This window comes from Choloepus didactylus, chromosome 4, assembly GCF_015220235.1.
Source record: "Choloepus didactylus isolate mChoDid1 chromosome 4, mChoDid1.pri, whole genome shotgun sequence".
Taxonomy (NCBI): Eukaryota; Metazoa; Chordata; class Mammalia; order Pilosa; family Megalonychidae; genus Choloepus; species Choloepus didactylus.
Window position 1 is genome coordinate 28716704 of NC_051310.1, and position 21876 is coordinate 28738579.

The 21876-nt window shown below is 34.3% G+C and overlaps 1 protein-coding gene across 5 annotated transcripts in view; it reads left to right on the forward strand.

Annotated features, from left to right (window-relative positions):
- CEP128 (centrosomal protein 128) overlaps positions 1 to 21876 on the forward strand; it is a 632097-nt gene that overhangs the window by 84931 nt on the left and 525290 nt on the right. For 4 of the 5 annotated variants that reach the window (XM_037832153.1, XM_037832154.1, XM_037832157.1 and 1 more), the window contains 2 exons: positions 3554 to 3626; positions 15893 to 16009. In XM_037832153.1, the coding sequence (XP_037688081.1) occupies positions 3554 to 3626; positions 15893 to 16009 (190 nt within the window). The remainder of the gene's footprint in view (positions 1 to 3553; positions 3627 to 15892; positions 16010 to 21876) is intronic. The other variant, XM_037832156.1, reaches the window with a different exon arrangement.

Here is a 21876-nt window from a genome sequence, read left to right on the forward strand (position 1 = left end):
AGCATTGGAAACAGGAGTTTCAGGAAATAGTTGTCCTTTAAGACAATACAAAGGGAGTTGTGGAGATGAGTTAGTTAATAGTTTAAGTGGTCATATGGATGTACAGTGGTGGACTGGAATGCTTCTTATCTGTGAATTGTGTCTGTCTGATATGCATCTGTTTGAGGCTGAGAAACTTTAATCCAAAATAGGAGTCAAGTTTCTTGTGAAACTTGATGGCTTAATTTTGTGCATGAGTAAAATTCAAGGATCCAATTCTACTTTATATCACAAACTCTTAATTCATATTTATAATAATACTGGGTAGAAAGTTACTAGGTTTAACTTTCTATTTGGCTCAGAAATGTTGGTATTCCCTTTTAATTACATTTTAAAATATTTCTTGCTATTTAGTGACGAAAGTACATTGGATAACAGACATACATTAAAAAGCAAGCTTTTTAGAAAGAATTAAATAAAGTTTAATTAAGAATGTATTTAAAAAATTCTCTTATGTTCTTAGCACATATTATAAAAAATAAACCACAAGATATGTGGCCTGCCAGTTCATTCATTCATTCTTTCATTCATTCAAAAACAAGTAAAAACTCAAAAAAGAAGACCGTTTCTCAAAATTGCCTGATTCCATAGAACAAGATCAAGAAATATGAATTCAGGAAGATGAAATTTCAAAGATACAGTGATAAAATAGAATTATATGAAATTGAGATTCCAGACTTAAGAAGACCAGTTCAAAACCAAATCAATATCATTACAGGATGAATAAATTAATTATGCAACAAGGAGTAGAACTGATAGCACTAAAACTGAATTACAGAAATAGAGAATAGGATTGATAAAAATCAGTGAATTCAGATTTAAAAAATCCTAAAATATTAAGAAATTGGAGATAAAGTGATATGTGTGGCAAAGACACATCAACAAAAAGTATAATAGTATTTTGGGAGTAAGGAATTCAGCAAATAGAAATGAAGATGTATTCAACTATATATTGAATTAAATGAAGAAAGACCTGAATCTGAAGTTTTCAAATACATATGCGTTTCCAGGGAATTTGATATGAAATACTAATTGCCAAGATGTATCTTACTTAGCTATAAACTTCAAGTTTAAACATATTAGTAATAGTAATAACTCCCATGAAGCTTACATTCAAGTGGGAGATGATGTATTCTAAGATGTTAGCATTGATTAATTCTAGATGGAGAGAATATAAATGGTTGTTCTTCCTTATGCTCTTCTATGTTTTTAAAATTCTAAACCAACAACATTTTCTTGGGGAGGGGCTGCAGATACGGTCTCTGATTGTGGCACTCTCACCACCTTTCATTGCTAGAACTTTCCCATTACACCAAACAACAACAACAACAAAAACCCTACACCCATTGTGCAGTCACTTCCCATTTTTCCCCAGTCCCCCGCCCCTGGTAGTCTGTACTTTACTTTTGGTCTCCTTGCGCTTGCATATTCTCTGATATTTTCTTTATGGTTAACATGGGGCTTCTATTTAACATCTTGAATCTATAACAATATCATTTGGTTTGATTCCAACTTACCTTCAATAACATATACAAACTGTGTACTGGAGATCTTTATTGCTTCATGTGGCTTTGATCTATTGTCTAGTGTCCTTTCCTTTCAACCTATAGAACTCCTTTTGGCATTTTTTTGAGAATTGGTGTAGTGGTAATGAACTTCTCCTGTTTTTGTTTATCTGAGAATGTCTTAATCTGTCCCTCATTTTTGAAATACAGTTTTGCTTATGTAGATTTCTTGGTTGGCAGTTTTTCCCTTTTAGCACTTTAGATATATCATCCCACTGCTTTCATGTCCTATGGTGTCTGATGAGAAATCGGCACTTAATTTTATTGAGGCTCCCTTGTATGTGACATGTTGCTTCTCTCTTATGGCTTTCAGAATTCTCTCCTTATCTTTGACATTCAACAGTTTAATTAAAATATGTTGTATGGTTCTATTTGGATTTATCCTGTTTGGGGTCTGTTGAACTTCTTGGATGTGTTTATTCATTGATTTCATTAAGTTTGGGAAGGTTTTAGCCATTATTTCTTCAAATATTCTCTCTATTTCTTTCTTTCTTCTTGTTCTGGGACTCCCATAATGTACATGTTGGTAAGTGTCAAACCAGGTGGTGGTGTCCCACAGGTTCCCATGCTCTGTTCATTTTTTTTCATTCTTTCTTCTTACTGCTTCTCAGTCTGAATGATTTCAATTTCCATATCTTCATGTTCACTCATTCTTTCTTCTGCAGCTGCAATCTGCTGTTGAACTCCTCTAGGGAATTTTAAATTTTTGCTTCTGTGGTCTTCAGCTCTATTTGATTTCTTTTTATAATTTCAGTCTCTTTATTGATATTCTCTTTGTGCTCATTTATTGTTTTCCTTTAGTTCCTTGTCCATGTTTTCCTTTAGTTCTTTGAGAGCGTATTTAGGTCCATTTTTAAAAAGTCTTTGCCTGGAATGCCCCAGTTCTGGTCCTCCTTACTGATGATTTCTAATGCTTTAATCTTCTCCTTTGCATGGGCCATTGCTTTCTGTTTTTTTGTATGTTTTGTAATCTTTTGTTGAAAACTGGGCATTTTGATATTTTAATATGTTTTTGCTGGAATTCAGACTCTGAAGTGTCTTTTCATTAAGCTTGTGTCCAGCTAGTGTTATGACAGGGCTTTCATGAATGACAGGAGCTAACAAGAAAGACAAAAATCAGGAAAAAAGAAAACATCTTTCTAGTCTTTCTAGATTGGTTGAGAGTGCTTTCCTTCAGAGTTTAGCTATACGATGAGTTTTGAGAATAGCTCATGGCAAAAGTGTAGTGTCCTCTTTGTACATGTGTTTTGTCCTGGGCATATGTGTGTGGCCATAGGAATTCCACAATTTACATGGATCCGAATGTCCCTTCTTCTATAGAAAGCAGCATTTCCTCATGGGAATTGCACTGTATGCCCCGTAGCCAGCAAATCTTTGCTGCAGGCAACTGTGATTTGACTGTTCTATAGTGAGCTGCTTTCTACCTGCAGGGCAAGTTCTGGGATGGGGAGCCTGTGACAGGTGTCCAGGTTTAGTATTTCAGGCTGTCACCAGACAGATTGGCCCATACATACATGATCCCAGTATAGGCATGAGGGTTACTTTGCTGGCTCCATGCTGACACAGTGAGGGAATGGGAGAGGGACAAGATGGGGCACTGCACAAGATCTTACCACTTTCAAGTTGTCTTTTTCTTAATTCGGTACTCACCTTGTTACTGTTTTCTGGAGCTTTGAGAAAGAAGTTTCTATCAGTTCTTGTTGGTTTTCCAAAGCTTCTGTTGGGGAGATGAAGCCCTGAAGCTTCTCCCTCCATCTTCTTGATTAGCTTGTCATCCAGTGCATTTTTAGCAAGTCTTTAACAAGCCTTCCACATGTTTCTGATATTTGCTGAAGTAGAGAATTTATTCAGTAGAGTATTATATCATGACATATTTATTATGTTGTAAATTTCATTAATTGTCTATATTTTCCTACATGTCCACATTTGAATTATTTTTCTTTTTCTAGTTCAGATGCTGAAACAAAAAGGGCTTTGGAAGAATTAAATGAAAAACTTAATGAAGCCCAGAGACCAGAAGTGGTGAGAACTCTTCATTTATAAAAAGTTTTATTTGCTATATAGATGGCAGGTAGGGTGATTGGGCTGCTCATAATCAGTGAAGTTTACGAAACAGTGAAGTTTAGTAGATTTTAACCTTTGGGGTGGTGGTTGCCACTTGTGTGTAAAAATATATACCTGAATCTGTGAAATAGCTTTTAGGTATTTAAGTTTGAAATATCACAGCAATAGTATATTATAGAGAATTATCTCTTTCTTTACTTTTTATAGTGTTATGAATATTTGGAACATATAAATTTTATTTGTTCATTGATTTCTTCTACTCTAGCTTTTATTAAATGAACTTGAGAAATAAATGCTTCTTGTAATGTTCTGTATCACTCCCCAATATGTATTATCAGGTCATCTCACACAGTCACACAAGTGTGTAATTACAGTTGTGACTAGACTCTCCTTGTTGTCTTGACTTTTTTTTTTTTTTTTTGATGTGGGCCAGTTGAAAATACCCCTATTTTTCAAGTTTTATTTTCTCAAACTCAGGTCATTCACTATTATTCAGTGATCTGTTTTTATCAAGTCACAATCCTTGATGGATTTCAGGTAAAAAATACAGTGGATAGTGTTCATTTCTTTGCATCACCAGGTTTTCTTAGGAGAGAATTATCAAGAGAAGTTGTCACGAAACTGTTGCAAATTAGTCAACTTCAAGAACAATGACTATGCTTTCATTTCCCACAATACCTTTTGTTTTTTCAAGGAAAAAAAAGTTTGCAGATTATTTTTTTCTTAACATTTTATTCATTCTGGAAGTGTCCTAATAATAGATGATAATTTTTCTCCATTTGTTCATTGTGTTTATACTTCTTTACATAGATATGTTCAGTCCACTTTGGAGTTTGAATTCATTGGTATGCTAAGAGATGATATGCTCTACTTGGATCATAATCAATAGTCAGCTCAGTTAGTGCTCTTGTTGCTGTGAAACTGCCTATTTCAAAAATATGAATAAGCACCTGGTCATAGGGAAGCCCCTTCACCTGTGCTTTTGGAACTAATTTCTTTAAAACTCTCTTAATGCTGTCTTTTGTTGAATTTTAATCTAGTTCAATTTCCCATTTTTTTCTTTGTGATTAATGCCTTTTTTTTTTAACCTTTTTAAGAAAATTGTTCCTATCCTAAGATCATGAAGATATCTTCTCATGTCATCTTCTAGAAGTTTATTGTTTTACCTGTCACATTTAGATCTAAAATCCACTTTGAATTGATTTTGTGGTGTGAAGTAGGGGCCATACATTTTATGTGGATATCCAGTTGATCCAGTTATGCTTATTAAAAAGACTATCCTTTCCCTACTGCTCTACAATACTATCTTTGTCACAAATCATATGTTCCCATATGCTGGTATCTGTCTCTGGATACTTTGTTTGATCCAGTGTTCTATTTGCCTTTCCCAATGCTAATGCTACATTTTGTTAATTACTGTTGCACTATAACAAATTGTGATGTGGCAGAATAAGTCCTTTTACTTTATGATTCTAGTTTGTCTTATTTATTCTTTGCTGTTTGCGTTTCCATATTAATTGTAGAATCAACATATGCGTTTGTTCAATAACATGCTGGGCTCACAAATGGATCATATTGTTTCTATAAGTTAAGTTGGAGAGAAATGAAATCTTCAGTATTGAGTCTTTCAATTTATGAACGTGGTATATCCTTCCAACAACTTTTTTTTAAAATTTTATTTTGAAATAAATTCAAAGTTATAGGACCAGTTGCAACAACAATACAAACCCCATACACAGAACTCCAGCATACCCTGACCCCCTCCCCCAATACCCCGATCCACCAACTTTAACATCCTCTCACACCGTTTCTTTCTTTCCCTCCCTCCCTCCTTCCCTTCCTCCCTATCATCCATCATCTATTGCTCTGTCTTCTGAACATATGAGAGCAAGCTGCACACATCCTTGAACAAACACTATAATTCACATATACAATTTCCATGAACATGAACATTCTTTTATGCAATCCCATTAAGCGCAGCTAAGAAGTTCAAGAAATCCAACATTGATACAAAGCTTACATTCTATATTTCCTTTTTTTTTTCTTTTCCTTATGTCTCAACTGTGTCCCTTTAAGCCTCCTGTCCTCCATCCTCAGATCCCATCCAGGATCATCCTTGGAATTCAATTGTCATTTATTTAGACTGTCTTTTTTTTTTTTTTCAATTGTGAAACATATATACAGCCTAAATCTTCCCATTCCAGCCCCTCCCTAGCATTCCATTAGTGTGATTAATCACATTTAGAATGTTGTAATGCTATCATCTTCCCACCTTTCATTACTAGAAATTTCTCTTCACCTCAAACAGCAATGCTACATTCATTTCTTAACTCCCCATTGCCCCTTCCCCCATTTCTCATAACCCATACTCGACTTTTCATCTCTATGGTCATATTCTCTGATAATTTCTTTGTGTTTATTGTGGGGCTTAAATTTAACCTGTTAAGTCCATAACAATCTTGTTTTTCTTTGATACCAACTTAACTTCAATAGGACACATAAACTATGTTCTTATACTCCTCCATTCTCCCACCTTTACGTAGTTCTTGTCAAAAATTACATATTTTACATTGAGTCCAAAACCACTGATTTGTCATTAAAGTTTGTGTATTTTATATCATGTAGGAAGTAAATAGTGGAGTTACAAATAAAAAATTATTGACTTCTATTTGTATTCCATTGTGGTCAGAGAATGTGCTTTGAGTATATTCAATTGTTTTTTTTTTAATTTATTGAGTCTTGTTTTATGTCCCAGCACATGGTCTATTCTGGAGAAAGATCACTAGAGAAAAATGTGTGTCCTGGTGATTTGGGATGTAAGGTTCTATATATGTCTGTTAAAATTCTCTATATCTCTCTCTCCTTTCTTTGTTTCTCTGTCAGTAGGGCTCCCTTTAGTATCTGAAGTAGCGCAGATCTTTTATTAGCAAAATCTCTCCGCATTTGTTTGTCTATGAAAAATTTAAGCTCTCCCTCAAATTTGAGGGAGAGTTTTGCTGGATAAAGTATTCTTGGTTGGAAATTTTTCTCTCTCAGAATTTTAAATATGTCATGCCACTGCCTTCTCCCCTCCATGGTGGCCACTGAGCAGTCACTGCTTAGTCTTACATTGTTTCCTTTGTATGTGGTGACTTCCTTTTCTCTTGCTGCCTTCAGAACTTGCTCCTTCTCTTCAGTATTTGACAGTCTGATCAGAATATGTCTTGGAGTGGGTTTATTTAGATTTATTCTATTTGGAGTTCACTGGGCATTTATGCTTTGCGTATTTATATTGTGTAGAAGGTTTGGGAAGTTTTCCCCAACAATTTCTTTGAATACTCTTTCTAGACCTTTACCCTTCTCTTCCCCTTCTGGGACATCAATGAGTCTTAAATTTGGATGTTTTATTTTATCTGTCGTATCCCTGAGATCCATTTTGATTTTTTTGATTTTTTTCCCCATTCTTTCTTTTGTTCTTTCATTTTCTGTTCTGTGGTCCTCTAGGACACTGAGTTGTTCAGCTTCTTCCAATCTTGTATTATGAGTATCCAGAGTCTTTTTAATTTGGCCAACCGTTTCTTTTATTTCCATAAGATCTTCTGTTTTTTTATTTACTCTTGCAATTTCTTCTTTATGCTCTTCTAGGGTCTTCTTTATGTCCTTTATATCCTGTGCCGTGTTCTTCTTCATGTCCTTTATATCCTGTGCCATGCTCTGGTTCTTTGATTGTAGTCCTTTGATTAATTGTGCCAAGTACTGTGTCTCTTCTGATCCTTTGATTTGGGTGTTTGGATTGGGTTCTCCATATCGTCTGGTTTTATCATATGCTTTAAGATTTTCTGTTGTTTTTGGCCTCGTGGCATTTGCTTTGCTTGATAGGGTTCTTTCAAGTTGTAAAAAATACAACTTGTGGGGTGTTTGTCTGGGTGGTTAGAGAGTCAGGGCAGCTTTAATAATCAAACCTCCCAGGTGTTCCCGGAGATTCAAGGCTGTTGCAAGAGTCTAAGCCTTCATTTCAGTTTTGTCCGAGATTTTCTCTGCTGCTGATCCACAAACCACTGGCATTGATGTAGTGTCCCTGGGTTTTCTGAGTGGGCCCCCTTCTCAGCTGTGATCTTCCAGGACCTCTGCTGAGGGAAGGCTGTGCTATGTCACAAGTGCACACAGTCCCTCAAGGGAAGCCCCAGGCCGCCGGGCCGTGCATAGGTGCTCCCAGACTGATGCAAAGATGGCTGAATGGGGCGTCTCAACCCCTCCCCCCCTTTTCACACAGCTCTGCCTTCCCAGCTCCGGGACAACTAGCTGTGTATGCACCCAAGGCCACTGTCCACGGCCAATATTGTGGCGTGTGCATGGTGCCATGGGATACACTCCTCATCACACTGGGTTTCCTGGCATGGCTCTGGGCTGTGGGTCTGGCCTTGGGCAGGAGTGTCTCCAGCCTGCCGGGGAGCTGGCTGCAAGCAGTGTGGTTTCTTTCTCATTTGGCTCTCCCCTCTGCCCCCCGGCCCTGAGGGAATCAGCAAGGGTCTATCCTCCACGCCAGACACCGAGAGGTTGGCACAGCCCACTCCTGCCGTGCTTTATTGCGCGTTTCTCACCATTGTAAGTGCAGCCGCTCCTGTTCTTTTTTTTTTTTTTTAAAAAGAACTAGTCCATTTCCAAATGCCAACCCCTGGTTTCCCCACACTGCAGCATGGCTGCAGGGCTTTCAGCCGGCGTATTCACTTGTTTCAGAATGCAGCTTCCTGGTTTCACCAAGTGCATGGTCCGTGTGGTTTTAGCAGATCTTGTCCAGGTGGTGCATCACTGAAACTGGTGTTCTGGGTCACTTTCTGGTTTTTATCTAGTATTTTTCATGGAGGTGTTTTTTTGCCCTGTCTCACCTAGCTCCCATGTTAGGGTCTCTCTCCCAACAATGTTTTATAGTCTTACTCAGAATATCTTACAGGTCTTTTGTAATATTTATTTTAATTTGATATTTCTTATGCTATTTTATAAGGTATCATTTAATATTTTAAAAACTTAGTATGACAATTTTTTTGTTTTTTATTCAGAGGATTTACTATATTACATATAATCTAATTATACAGTATAGTTATAGACGTGAACCATTTTACTATTTGCTTTTTTTTGTCCTGCCTGTAATGTTTCCTTTTTTTTGTTTTCCTTGTTTCTTTTGGGTTTGTTAGTTTTCCTTTTTATTTTTTTTTAAATTTTTTATTGTAGATTGCATTTATTTACTTCATGAAAGGTTTTTCAGAGAAACACTCCCCCCATCATGCCTTCTCTCAGTAACATCTAATCTGCTTTCTATCTATGTGAATTTGCTATTTCTAGTCATCTGTTGTAAGTGATGCCGTACAATTTTTTTCCTTATTTGTCTTGTTTGTTTCATTAAGCATAATGTTTTCAAGGTTCTTCTATGTTGCAACATGTCTTATAAATTTCATTTTTTTCTTATGATTGAATAATGTTCCATTGTGTTTATGTACCACATTTTGTTTATCCATTCATTTGTTGATGGACTTTGGGGTTATTTCTAGCTTCTGGTTCTAAACATTGATGTACAAGTGTCTGTTTGTGACCCTGTTTTCACTCTTTGGGTATATAACTAGAAGTGGGACTGCCCGGTCAAATGGTAATTCTATATGTAACTTTTCTCACAGTGACTATACTATTATACATTCTCACCAATAATGAACAAGCATTCCTATTTCTCCATTTCCTCCATATCTTCTCCAACACTTGTTATTTTCTTTTCTCTCTCTCTCTCTCTTTTTTTTAATAATAGCCATTCTTCTGTGTATGAAGTGGTATTTCATTGTGATTCTGATTTACATTTCTCTAATGACTAATGATGTTGAGCATGTTTTATGTATTTGTTGGCCGTGTGTATCTTCTTTGGAGAAGTGTCTAAGTCTTTTGCCTATTGTTTTTGATTGGGTTGATTGCCTAATTTTTTTGATTGGGTTGTTTTGTTGAGTTGTAGCAGTTCTTTATTTATTCTAGATATTAAACCTTTATTTGATATGTGGTTTGAAATTATTTTCTCCCATTCTGTAGGTTGTCTTTTCATTTTCATCGTAATTTCCTGAGATGCAAATTTTTTTTTTTTAGTTTTGATGAAGTCAAATTTATCTGTTGTTTCCTTGCTTTTGGTGTCCTATCTAATAATCCATTGCAGAATTCCAGGTCATGAGTATTTGCTCCTATTTTATCTTTTAAGAGTTTTATGGTTTTATCTCTTATATTTAGGACCTTGATCCATTTTGAGTTGATTTTGGTATATGGCATTAGATCGGGTTCTAACTTCATTCTTCTGCATGTGGATATTCAATTTTCCCAACATGATTACTGTGAATTTCCTTTACAGTGGGTCCTTTGCCTGTATTTATCTGAAAATGTCTATATTTCACATTCTTTATTGAAGTAGATTTTCACTGGATGTAGAATTCTAGGTAGACAGTTTTTTCCTTTCTGTACTTTTAAGATATAATTTCATCATTTCTGACCTCCATTGTTTCTCTTTAGAAGTCAATTGTTAATTTTGTTGTTATTCTTTGAAGAGATTATATATGTTTCTCTAGCTGCTTTTGAGATTTTCTCTTACACTTTGATTTTCTACAGTTTTACTGTGAGCCCAGTTATTGTTTCCTTTTGATTTATTGCTTGATGTTTATAGTGTCATTATTTTTCAAAGATTACTTTTGTCTCACCCCCTGTGTCTTTTTTGTCTCCAGTTTTGATATACTGAACTTTTTACTCTTTCCTCTTTCTTTCTTATGTTCATTTCCCCCAGATTATTAATCTGTGTGTCTCTGTCTAGTAACTCCAGTTGCTAGATCTCCTTTAGGGATGTTTGTATTGTATATTGTCTCTTATCTTCATTTTTGATCACATCATTTTTGCCTACTCTTAATTTTGATTGTCTAGCTATTTATTGAGTGCTAGAAAATCGATTTCATTATCTGCAAAGAAAAAATTGTATAGATAATTTGAGGCCTAGGATGATATTATATATTTAAGGATGCATATTTGCTTCTGGTTAGAGACTAGGAAAAATAGCAATCATGGATTGCCTTGTGATGTTTTCAAGTTAATTTTCAGTGCCTGCCATGTCTCATTTGGTTCTGTTTCATCCTTACTACTAGTCGGTAGTCCTTCATGATTCTAGCCCACAGGCTGGGGGTATACCAGAGAACCTTTTCTTGGCAGGCTCTCAACTCCAGTTTTTCCCTTTAGCCCCACTAATTTTTAATAAAAGGTCTATTCATCTTCTCAGTGTATCAGCTTCCTTTTCTGGAATGGGCTAATAATGCTACAGGGGAAAAATGTTCTCAAAAGTTGCACTGACCTCTCTTGAGTTTCCTGATTCTCTTACATCTTGGCCTCATATTCCCTTACTGCTTTTTAGGCCTCCAATTCCTTAAAACAGGTTTTTTTTTTTTTCGTTTAAAATGGTCTTCCTGACTTTTCTTGTTGTTTTCTATGGAAGAATTTGTCTAAATTATGTAGTCTGCCATTTTTGGAAGTGAAAATTTCCCAAACTTCTTTTATATATAAAGTTCAATTGCTATGTTTTCTAGTCTAAGATGCACAAGATCTTATTAAGTTTATCAGCTATTGTATGAGGCTTCTTTTGCTTGAAGCTTGTGAGTATGCTTGTAACAAGGGTTTGATTGAAATTCAAATATCCTCAATGTTCTGCTGAGGTTCACATAGACCTGAGCGAATCATGGCTACATCCAGTTGTATTTCCAGGCTGTTTGTTGAAATTTAGAAAGTTGGGATGGTTTGAGGTTTAGGTTTGAAAATACTAGGTTGCATAGTGCACATTACATTTGTTAAGTTTCACCTTTCACCATGTAACAAGAGTTGATATTTCATTTTATTTCTTTACCATGGCAAATAAAATTAATGAGTATTATCTACCTATGTTCTAGAGTTTTACTATGGGCCTAAAGTATAACCAGTGAGCTAAAAGTTAACAGTTGGCTAAATATAAAGAAAGCCTAAGCTCTTTTATATCACCATTGTCATGCATCAAGAAATACCTTATAGCAGAAAAAGCTGTGACATGATTACACAACTGGATGTCACACCTCAGTGGTGCTCAGCTCACTGATGTTTACATCTCCTTATTTTGCCCAACTGTTTGGTGTGCCTAGCTCATCAGTACAAAGCTTTTTATAATGTTTAAACTCAGAAAATTGTGTACACCCTAGTTGAATCTTCCATTGAATTGTGCATGTGTCAGTTCCTCATATCAGGTTGTAATGCTATAGCTTATTTTGTGCTTTCTATAATTACAATTTTCCTTCAATTTAAGGTTGTCTCATAATTGCACAGAGGACGTCACAAACCTAACATTGGTGTATATACTCCTGATTAAGAAAACAATCATTTAATACAAAACTTATTGTTGCAAAAATATTGTTGAATTTTAGAAGGTTTTCTGAAGGCCACATGGTGTTTGCTTCCAATTTGTACAAAGGCTTAATATAGATTTTATGACTCACTTATTCCAATTGAAGTCAACATTTACATTTTATAACTGTTTGACATATTGTGTTGTATTTGTGAATTCATGATATCATGCTGTCAGAGAAGATGCAGTTTTGTTATTTGAGTGTTAATCTTCTCAGAGACTGCAGCTGTTTCCCCCTCTCCAGATTTAAGTTTAAAATAAAATTAACAAAGTGATGCATATTCTCTGTGGAAAACTTTTGAATATTGTTCAAATATATAAAGTCAAAATGGACAACTCCATTTCTTTCCCACCAGTTTTACATTCCACTGGTAACCACTGTTAATCAATTTATTGTGTATTATTCTGAGGCTATAATTGTTTATCATGCTTTCTTCTGAGCAACTAAAATATATCTTGAAAGTTTATGAAACACCTTTTTCTTTGAAAGTTTATAAAGTATTGGTTACTATCACACATGCCAAGATCTTATTTGTTATTTCTTTGTGAATCATTTTTTTTTAAAATTGCCCACTGGAAGGGAATAGTTAGTATGTATACATGATGTTATGGAAATACTTTTTTATTAACACTTACTTGTGGTAGTAAACAATATTACATGGGCTTCAAACCACAGGGGAAATTTCACTTCATTAGTTGTCTAGATTTCACCTAGTTGAATGTGATATGAGTACATATTGTTTGATTATTTATGGAGGAAAAAGTCTAATTTTAGTTTTCTATAAGATGGTCACTATTGAAATTAAAAATGTGAAAAATGGATCCAGCTATTTCTGGAAGGGCTGGCTTGTTAATAGAACCCTCAGAATTCTGTCAACACTGCGTTTAGGATTACCGCAGTTATTACATAGGTTACAACAGCAGGATATATAATAAACACTTATTTAAATAGGTTTTGAACCAGCAGGTGTTATTAAAGAGCTGAGGAATCAACTTCTTGAAAAGCCAAAATACAAGCCCGTAAACAGAATGCTTTTGCTTTTGTTTAACTCCCTTTCATTAAATTCTAAGTTTAAAACCATTTTGATTTTTGTTCTTGTTATTTTGCTATTTTGCTGTCTGTGGAATAGATGTAAACTGTGGATGAAGTGGGGAACAATTTTTTTCTTCTTTATTTCCTGGGTTAGGATTTTCTGGAAAATAGATAAAATCATTGCATTAATTATCTATTACTGTATAGCAAATTTTCCCACATTTACTGACTTAAAACAAATTTATTACCTGTCAGTTTCTATGGGACAGGAATCTGGGTACAGCTTTGGTCCTCCGGCTCTGTATCTCCATGTCAGGGTTTGGATGGATCTGCTTCTTAGTTCACTTACATTATTGTTGGTGGGTTTCAGTTCCTCATGGGCTATTGGAATGAGGCACCAAATCCTCATCAACTTTGGCCAGAGGCCACTTTCATTTCCTTGCTTCGTGGTTATGACATGGCAGCTTGCTTTGTCAGAGCAAGCAAGCATGATGACAAGAGACAGTCAGTAAGCTAGCAAGGTGGAAGTCAGTTTTTTGTAAACTAGTCACAGAAGTGACGTTGTATAACTTTTGTATTGCTTTAATTTGATAGGACGCTTATAGGTACGGTCTTCTTTCCTGAAATATAGAAGTCATTTAACACATTGAATCTAATTACAGAAATTTTAATTATTATTTCCATGTCAGATTTTGATAGATAGTAAGCTCTTTGAAGACAGGGTCCATGGATACAGCATGTTTATTGCCATATTCCTAATCCCTTCTTGTACAGTAACTGGCACAAAGTAATGATCCATACATACTTTATGAAAGAATGTATGAAAGTGTGCCCAGAAACTATAAGATACTGCTGTAAATGGAGACCTGAGTCAGGCCCATTTTTCTCACTAATTAGCTGTATGGGCTCTGATCAATAACTTAATTCCTCTCCTCAGTCTTCTTTTTGGAAAAAAGAGATTTGGATAAAATTCCAAAATTGTTGCATCTAAGTACATATTTTATTTTTTAAAAGCGACTTATCCATTTTGATTCAACAATTCCACTTTAACAATTTTATTCTGAGTTCACAAAGATGATTTTATACAGGAGTGTTTTTCAAAACATGTAATAGTAAAAAATAACTATCCCAGTTTTCTATCACTAGGGAATTACGTTAATCAATTATGGAGAACTATTATTTGTTAAGAATGATGATTCAGATCTATTTCTTGTCATGGAAAATTGTCCATAGTATGTGAACTACAAAAAGTTACAAACACTGTATATAATATCCAATTTTTGTTAAAAAAGAAAAGGAAATGAAATGCATATGTGTTTCCTTAGTCATGCACATATGCATAGAAAAAAATTCTGGAAGTATACCACAAAATGATATTAACTGATTTTTTTTTTTACTTTTTATTATCCTGTATTTATTTTTTTGATAAGTGTTGCTTTACTTTTTATATTCAGAGTGAAAAATAAAGATACTTTCATTTCATAAAACACTGAATAAATTAACAATCTTTGTTTTTCAGTATTCAGTATTTTGTTTTCTATTACAGCAGGTGCTGTATTTCAGATGTAGTCATAAATTGATTATTAATACGTTAAGATTGATGATTAGGATAAATTAGGAGCTTGTGAATATTGTAGTTAGCACTTTTCAGTTGTTTCTAAGTACTAGAATTGGATCCCAAGACTTATTAGTCTTAGTGAATATAAACAACTAAATTTTTAATAGAATACTTTTGTTCAGCATTTATTGACTAGTTAAACTTATATTTATCAGTGCCTTTTCTTAAAAGAAATACACAAAAACTTTATCAAACTATAATTTACCATAAAATTCATCGGCTTTAAATGTGCAATTCAGTGAGTTTTAGTAAATTTTGAGTTGTGTAATCATTACCAAAGTTTGGTTTTAGAAATTTCTTTCACCCCAATAAATATCCCTTTTGTCTAGGACTTTTCTTGACTCTACATCAAAGATGGAATTGGTGTATTCCATTATAGGGCTATATTTATTGCTTCTCTAAATGAATACAAAATGTATTCTATGTGCTGTATCTTGTACCATATGTATGCATTCTCAAATAATGTGCATTTTATTTAGAAGGCTATATAATTATACATGTAGAATGTGTTTAAATCTGCACAACTTTTAGTAAGGAAAATCTTACATCAGAGACAAAAATTCTTTCATATTTATGTTAGTGACTCCCTATTAAACATTTTTCCATTTGACTTTAGTTTTTGATCTTTTACAGCTGGTTTATTTTTAGCAAATCACAGTGGAAAAAATTGACAGGCTAATGAAAACCCCCATTAATTATTCACTGTGCATAAACATCAAAACTTTCCTTGCAAGTCATGCTTGTGGATAATTAAAATGAAAAATAATTCAATAGATTGACAGTTTATCATGAATTGGGTAATACATGCAGTTGTTGGCAAAATCGGTATTTTCCTTCTAACTCACCAGAGGGCACTCTGTTATAGTGTATTATTTTTAACTCTGACCTATTGACATATTTTATCATAGTTTGAAAAATGTGAGGTTGTTACTGGGATCCAGGTTTGTATTATTTGGAGACGAATTCTCTTTCTTTTGTAACATTCTATTAAATTTTTTTTTGTCATTTGTTTTATAGCAGTGTCATTGAAAACAACTCTGCAAAAAAGCCAATCTTAAATGCTTTAGACAGTACCAAATCTGACATAAAACATCTCCTCAGTTTAGTCTCTTTTTGTTTAACAACTTTATAAAATCACTATTTTTTTTTTTTTTCGTATTTAGGTTTCAGCTCGGGTAGAGCGGCGACTTCATGAAATAGAAAAAGAGATGCGCACAGAAAGAGAGCTAGTGGAAAAACGTCAGGATCAACTGGGACTTATGTCCTTGCAGCTACAGGAGGTTTGTGAAAAATACCTTCTCAGAATATAAATCTTGAATTTGATTATTTAGTCATTGCTAAAAATAGTTATAGTTTGTTGTATGTTACAATATAATTCAAAACATATGAGAAAAAGTATACCATGTTGATTATAATTCAGTGTATGGGATCAGATCTATCTGCCTTCCAACCCAGAGCCTACTGCTTGCTGCTGTATAAACTTGGACAAGTTTCTTGACTAAGCCCTTATCTGGAAAATGGGGATAAGAGTATCTACCTCATCAGATTGGTGTGAGGATAAATGAGTTAATGCTAATAAAGCACTTAGCATAGTGTTGGGGATCTGGTAAAAAAATATTAACTGAAAGTATTACTTTAATTTTCCTTGACACAGACTTGATCAGGTGGGAGCACACTATGGCCCATGGGCCAAATCTGGCCCACAGCCTATTTTTGTAAGTAGTGTTGTTGACACAAAAACACACCCATTTATTTACATAATGTCTTTGGCTACTTTTGTGACACGGTGACACAAGTTGTGAAAAAAATTTAGGCCCTCAAAGCCTAAAGTGTATTGATTGGCTGGTCTTTTACAGAAAAGTTTGCTGAACCTTAGACCAGATAATTATCAAAACAAAATGGAGGATGGTTCCTTTTAACTATCCTTTTTTTTTTTTTTTTTTGTCTTGAGTTATCTATTTATTTATATATATTCTATTAATCACTGCTATGCACATATTAACGGTATATAATAGATATAGCACATCTTGTATTGTACACCTTTCAGTTAACATTCAGTGTTATTTTCTGAATCATGCCAGTAATTATAATTTCATTTTAATTTTGAATAAAATATAGAAACTGGGCCACATAGAAATGTCAGCAGCAGCTTTTACTTCACATGCATTTGCATGTACTACTCTATTTGGGAAGAAGTTTAATATTTTTTCCTACTAGTTGTTATATTCTGCATTCAACATTGCCGTATCACTTCACAATCCTACATTTTAATTTTAATTATTTTTCAATAATAAGTAATTAGGCCATATTCTGAATTCATGATTGAATTGTGTGGTAAAGAATTCTTGTTAGCGATTTATTCCCAGTCTGGTAATTCTGGTGCATACACTAACTATATTTTTTCACTTGATTTTTGCATTGAAATTTTTTCAGTATGAGAACCTTCATGCTGATGAAGGAATTTGAAATTGCTATAGATTTCCTTCATTCATTACATTGAGATTTAATAAAGGATATTTCATGCTTCATTTCATTAAATATTTTCTACAAATATCTTCTCCAGCATTATTTGTTGGTTTAACTGTTCTTTTTAAAAAGTTTTTATATAAAAATTTCAGACTTTTGAAAAAATTGAAAACTTAGAGCAAAGAAATTCTGTATACTATTCACCTTGATTCCCCCAGCATTCACATTTTACCATATATGCTTACCATTTTTTCTCTATATATCCATATATATGTAATTTTTTCTGAAACATTTTGTGAGAAAGTTGTAGACATGATGCCTCGGAATACTTTTACTTCTAAATAATTTGGTGTATATTTCCTAAGAACATGTACGTTCTCTTCTGTAATATTTTTTCACTTGATTTTTGCATTGAAATTTTTTCAGTATGAGAACCTTCATGCTGATGAAGGAATTTGAAATTGCTGTAGATTTCCTTCATTCATTCATTACTACAGTTATCAAAATGAAGGAATTAATATTGATGCAATAATATGACCTATCTTGCATCATAGGTAAAGACTGTTCAGATTTTACCACTGACATCTTTTTTTTGGTCCTGGATACCATACAGGATCACATGTTACATTTAGTTGTTTCTCTTTAGTCTTCTTTAATCTGGAATAGTTCCTCAGTCTTTCCTTGTCATTCATGATCTTGACAATTTTGAAGCGTACTGGTCAGTTATTTTTTTAAACGTTCTTCATTTTGGGTTTGTCAAGTCCTGATGACAGGATTTAGGTTATGGACTTTTGGCAGGAACCCAGAGAACTTATATTACAGCCATCCCAGAGCATCATATTGGAACGCATCTGATGTTGAGTTTTCCCATTACTTAAGAAAACTTTGAATGCTTGGTGAAAATAGTACCTGTCAGGTTTCTCTACTGTAAAGTTACTGTTTTTTTCCTTTTAATTAATAAGTATCTTATGGGAAGACTCTTTGATACTTGAAAATACTCTATTTTTCATCATACATCCTACCCACTGATATTAGCATCTATTATTAATTCTCATCTGAAACAATTATTACTGTAAGTAATGCTAAATAGTGACTTTTCTAATTCCATCATTCCTCTATGTTTATTAGTTGGAATCTTAGTGTAAGGATGAGCTTTCTCTTTTCTTCCATTTATTCATCTGTCTATCTATTCATGCATCCATCCATCCATCCATCCATCCTTCTATCTCAATATATGTTTTAGTTTCCTGGTTGCTAACAACAGGAATTTATTGGCTCATGTTTTCAGAGGCTTGCTTCCGACTGGCTGGCAATCTTTGGGGTTCCTTGGCTTTTCTGTCACATGGCCATATACATGGCAGTGTCTTCTTCTTTCTTTTCTGAGTTTTGTTGAACTTCCAGCTTCTGGCTGCTCACTATGGTTTCTCTCCCTGTCTGACTTTCACTCTGCTTACAAAGGGCTTCAGTAATCTGGATTAAAGCTTAATCTGATTCGCCTGGACCACATTTTACCTGAAGTGACAGCATGAAGAGATATTATTTACAATGGATGTACACCCACCAGAATGTGGGCCAAGACCAAGAATATGACCAAACTGGGGTACACAATTCAATTCACTACAGTATGGACTCATGGATTTTTATTATATTGGTGTATTTCATAATACTCATTTTAGAAAAAATTATGTGATATTTTCTTTAAACATTTCTTAGATCTATACAAGAAAACCAAAACATTAAAAACAAAATGGAAGATTTTTTTTCTTTTTATGAAATGCTTTGCTCTAAAAATCATTGTATAAATGCTCTTATGTATTATGACAGATCATTAACTTTTGTCACTTGACAGAGAAATTTTATTTTTAAGTATTAGGAGATACTGCCAATTGAAAATTAGGAAGAAAAATTACAGTCCTGAAATTATAATGTAATCTGATAGAAAAATCTGCTTTTGTTTTCTAAAATTCCATTTTTCTCCGTTTCACAAAAGGAGGCATACCCTTGTTAGTTGATAATTACTTTGAAGAGGACACTTTGTTGAATAATTAGACACAGTATGTGGGTAGCCTTTTTTAAAAAAATTTTGTGCTCAGAGAAAATTGCATCTGGTGAGCATAAGACTAGTACTGAAGAGACAATTGTTCTTTTTTTGCCAGAGAAAATTAGAGAAATTTTCCATACTTATTTTCTTCTCTCTTTGCAGAATGTACAAAATTATAAAGAAAGAGGGAGAGGAAAATTGTTTCCCTCCCCTTTTCTTGAGAAACCAGAACCCAAGTATTTCTACTGTGATTGCAATTTGACTAAAAGCTTGAGCTGTGATTTGGAATTCCATCTCTGATAATAGTAGAGGATCATAGCTGATAAGAAATGTTTAATTTCATATTTTGTCACTTTAATATAAGTGGTGATCTTTATGCTTTTAAAAGGTGGTTTTGGATTAAACAGTGCAGTGGAAATTGGGAAGGATTAATATAGACTGAGGCATTTTCCTACTCCCAAGTTAAGTGGTTTAAACTGTTATGGAAAGGTCATGTTTAAGAAGAAAAAACACTTTGCTTTCTTTTTTAGATAAAAAAAAATACTTTTGAAAATACCTAAGCTGTAAGGTAATAGTAATTGATGTATTTTATTTCTGGTAAGGGTGAGAAATTGAATCCATAGGTAAGTTCTGGATTTCATTTCTCTCTGATCCCAGTGCCTGGACTTTCAGCCACCGTTCTGGTTTGCTGATGCTGCTGGAATGCAAAACACCAGAAATGGACTGGCTTTTATAAAAGGAGGTTTATTTGGTTGCACAGTTACAGTTTTAAGGCCATAAAGTGTCCAAGGTAACTCATCAACAATTGGGTAACTTCACTGGAGGATGGCCAGTGGTGTCTGGAAAACCTCTGTTAGCTGAGAAGGCACGTGGCTGGTGTCTGCTCCAAGTTCTGGTTTCAAAATGGCTTTCTCCCACGTTCCCCTCTAGGCTACAGCTCCTCTTCAAAATGTCACTCTCAGTTGCTCTCCAAAATGTCACTCACAGCTGCTCTGAGTTCTTCTGTCTGTGAACTCCTTTATATGATTTCAGTGATTCAATTAACACCCACCCTGAATGGGCAGGGTAACACCTCCACTGAAATTATCCAGTCAAACGTTTCACTCACAGTTGATTGAGTCACATCTCCATAGAAACACTCGGTCAAAGAATTCCAATCCAATCAACATTAATATATCGGCCCCCACAAGATTGCATCAAAGATAATAGCATTTTGAGGGACATAATACATCTAAACCGGCATAGCCACTATGAACTTTGCCTCCCTAAATTGAACAGTTCAATGCTAATGAAAATTGTGGCATTTAAAACATGTTAAGGGATTAGGAGTATTCACTAAAAATTCCAGGATGTCAGAGATTTCTAGGTAATGTCACATTACAGGGAGGAAATCTGTAATTTTGGCTAAACTTGCTTCTTTTTAGTGATTTAATGAGCTCCTTAGGTTCTTGGAGCTTTATCTTTTAAAATTTAATGAAAAACAAACTATTAATCATTGGAAATTGATCAAGTAAAGCAACTCTCTTTTCCTTGTTTTAAGATTTTAAGGAATTGTTCACTGTTTTCTGTTCCTTTTTCCCTGGTCTGGGAAAAAGTGCACCATGCTTGCTTTAGAATCACTTCATTTTTTTGAATCTTAACTAATGATGAGTTACGTGAATGTCAGATTTTCTAAAACTTGGTATGAACCTTAACTAGACTTTAGACCTCATATATCACATATATATCATATATCATGTCACACACCACGACTTTGTTTCGGTATCTCAGTAGAGATCTCTTCTTTAGGAAAGATGAGTGCTTTATATTAGTTGTGCAGTAATATTCTTTTCATATATCTCTTTTTAATTTTGAATCATTGTTCTAGAACTGTTGAGTTTTTGCTAATCAAATTCAAAACTTACCTCTAACCATCAGCCTTGCCTTGTTGAACCATTGTACAAATAACAAGGTGTTTGTTTAACATTAGGCTATGTTTGCCTTAGGATTTTATAAAATTCTTTTGATTAGAAGCTTGATAATAACCTAACTTTAAATTTAGTGGAGCTAGGGGTAGGCATGGTGGGTGATGGGGTTAGGAAAGAGTTATTAAGGCTATAAGCCTAAGTCAAGATCTCTTTTTGTAATTTCAAAATTTACATTAAATTGTAGATAACATTTCTAACTCTTGATGATTTCATCCTGGGAATTGCTGATTTGCTTTTTCCTAGTGGAAAAATGTTATATTTCCATCTTCAATTAAATTATTTAAAATGAAAAACATAAGATAAATGCTGCATGTATGATAATTTGAAGCTGTTATGTACCTCAGAAAAGGCCATGTTCTTTTAATTCATTCCTGTGGGTGCAGACCTATTGTGGATGGGGTCTTTTGATTAGGTTTTTTCAATTAAGATGTGACCCATCTCATTCAGGGTGAGTCTTGATCCTGTTGCTGGAGTCCTTTATAAGTGGAAAAAACACATCCAGAACTAAGAGATGAAATTAAGAGAAACTCATAGAGAAAAGCCCTGGCGAAGTGAGGAGAGGACTCACACAAGCTCAGGGAGGAAACCATTGGAACCAGAAGTTGAAAGCAATGAAACCCGAAGGACCTGCAGATGCTGGCGATGTGTCTTCCCATGTCAGAGGTGTCCCAAT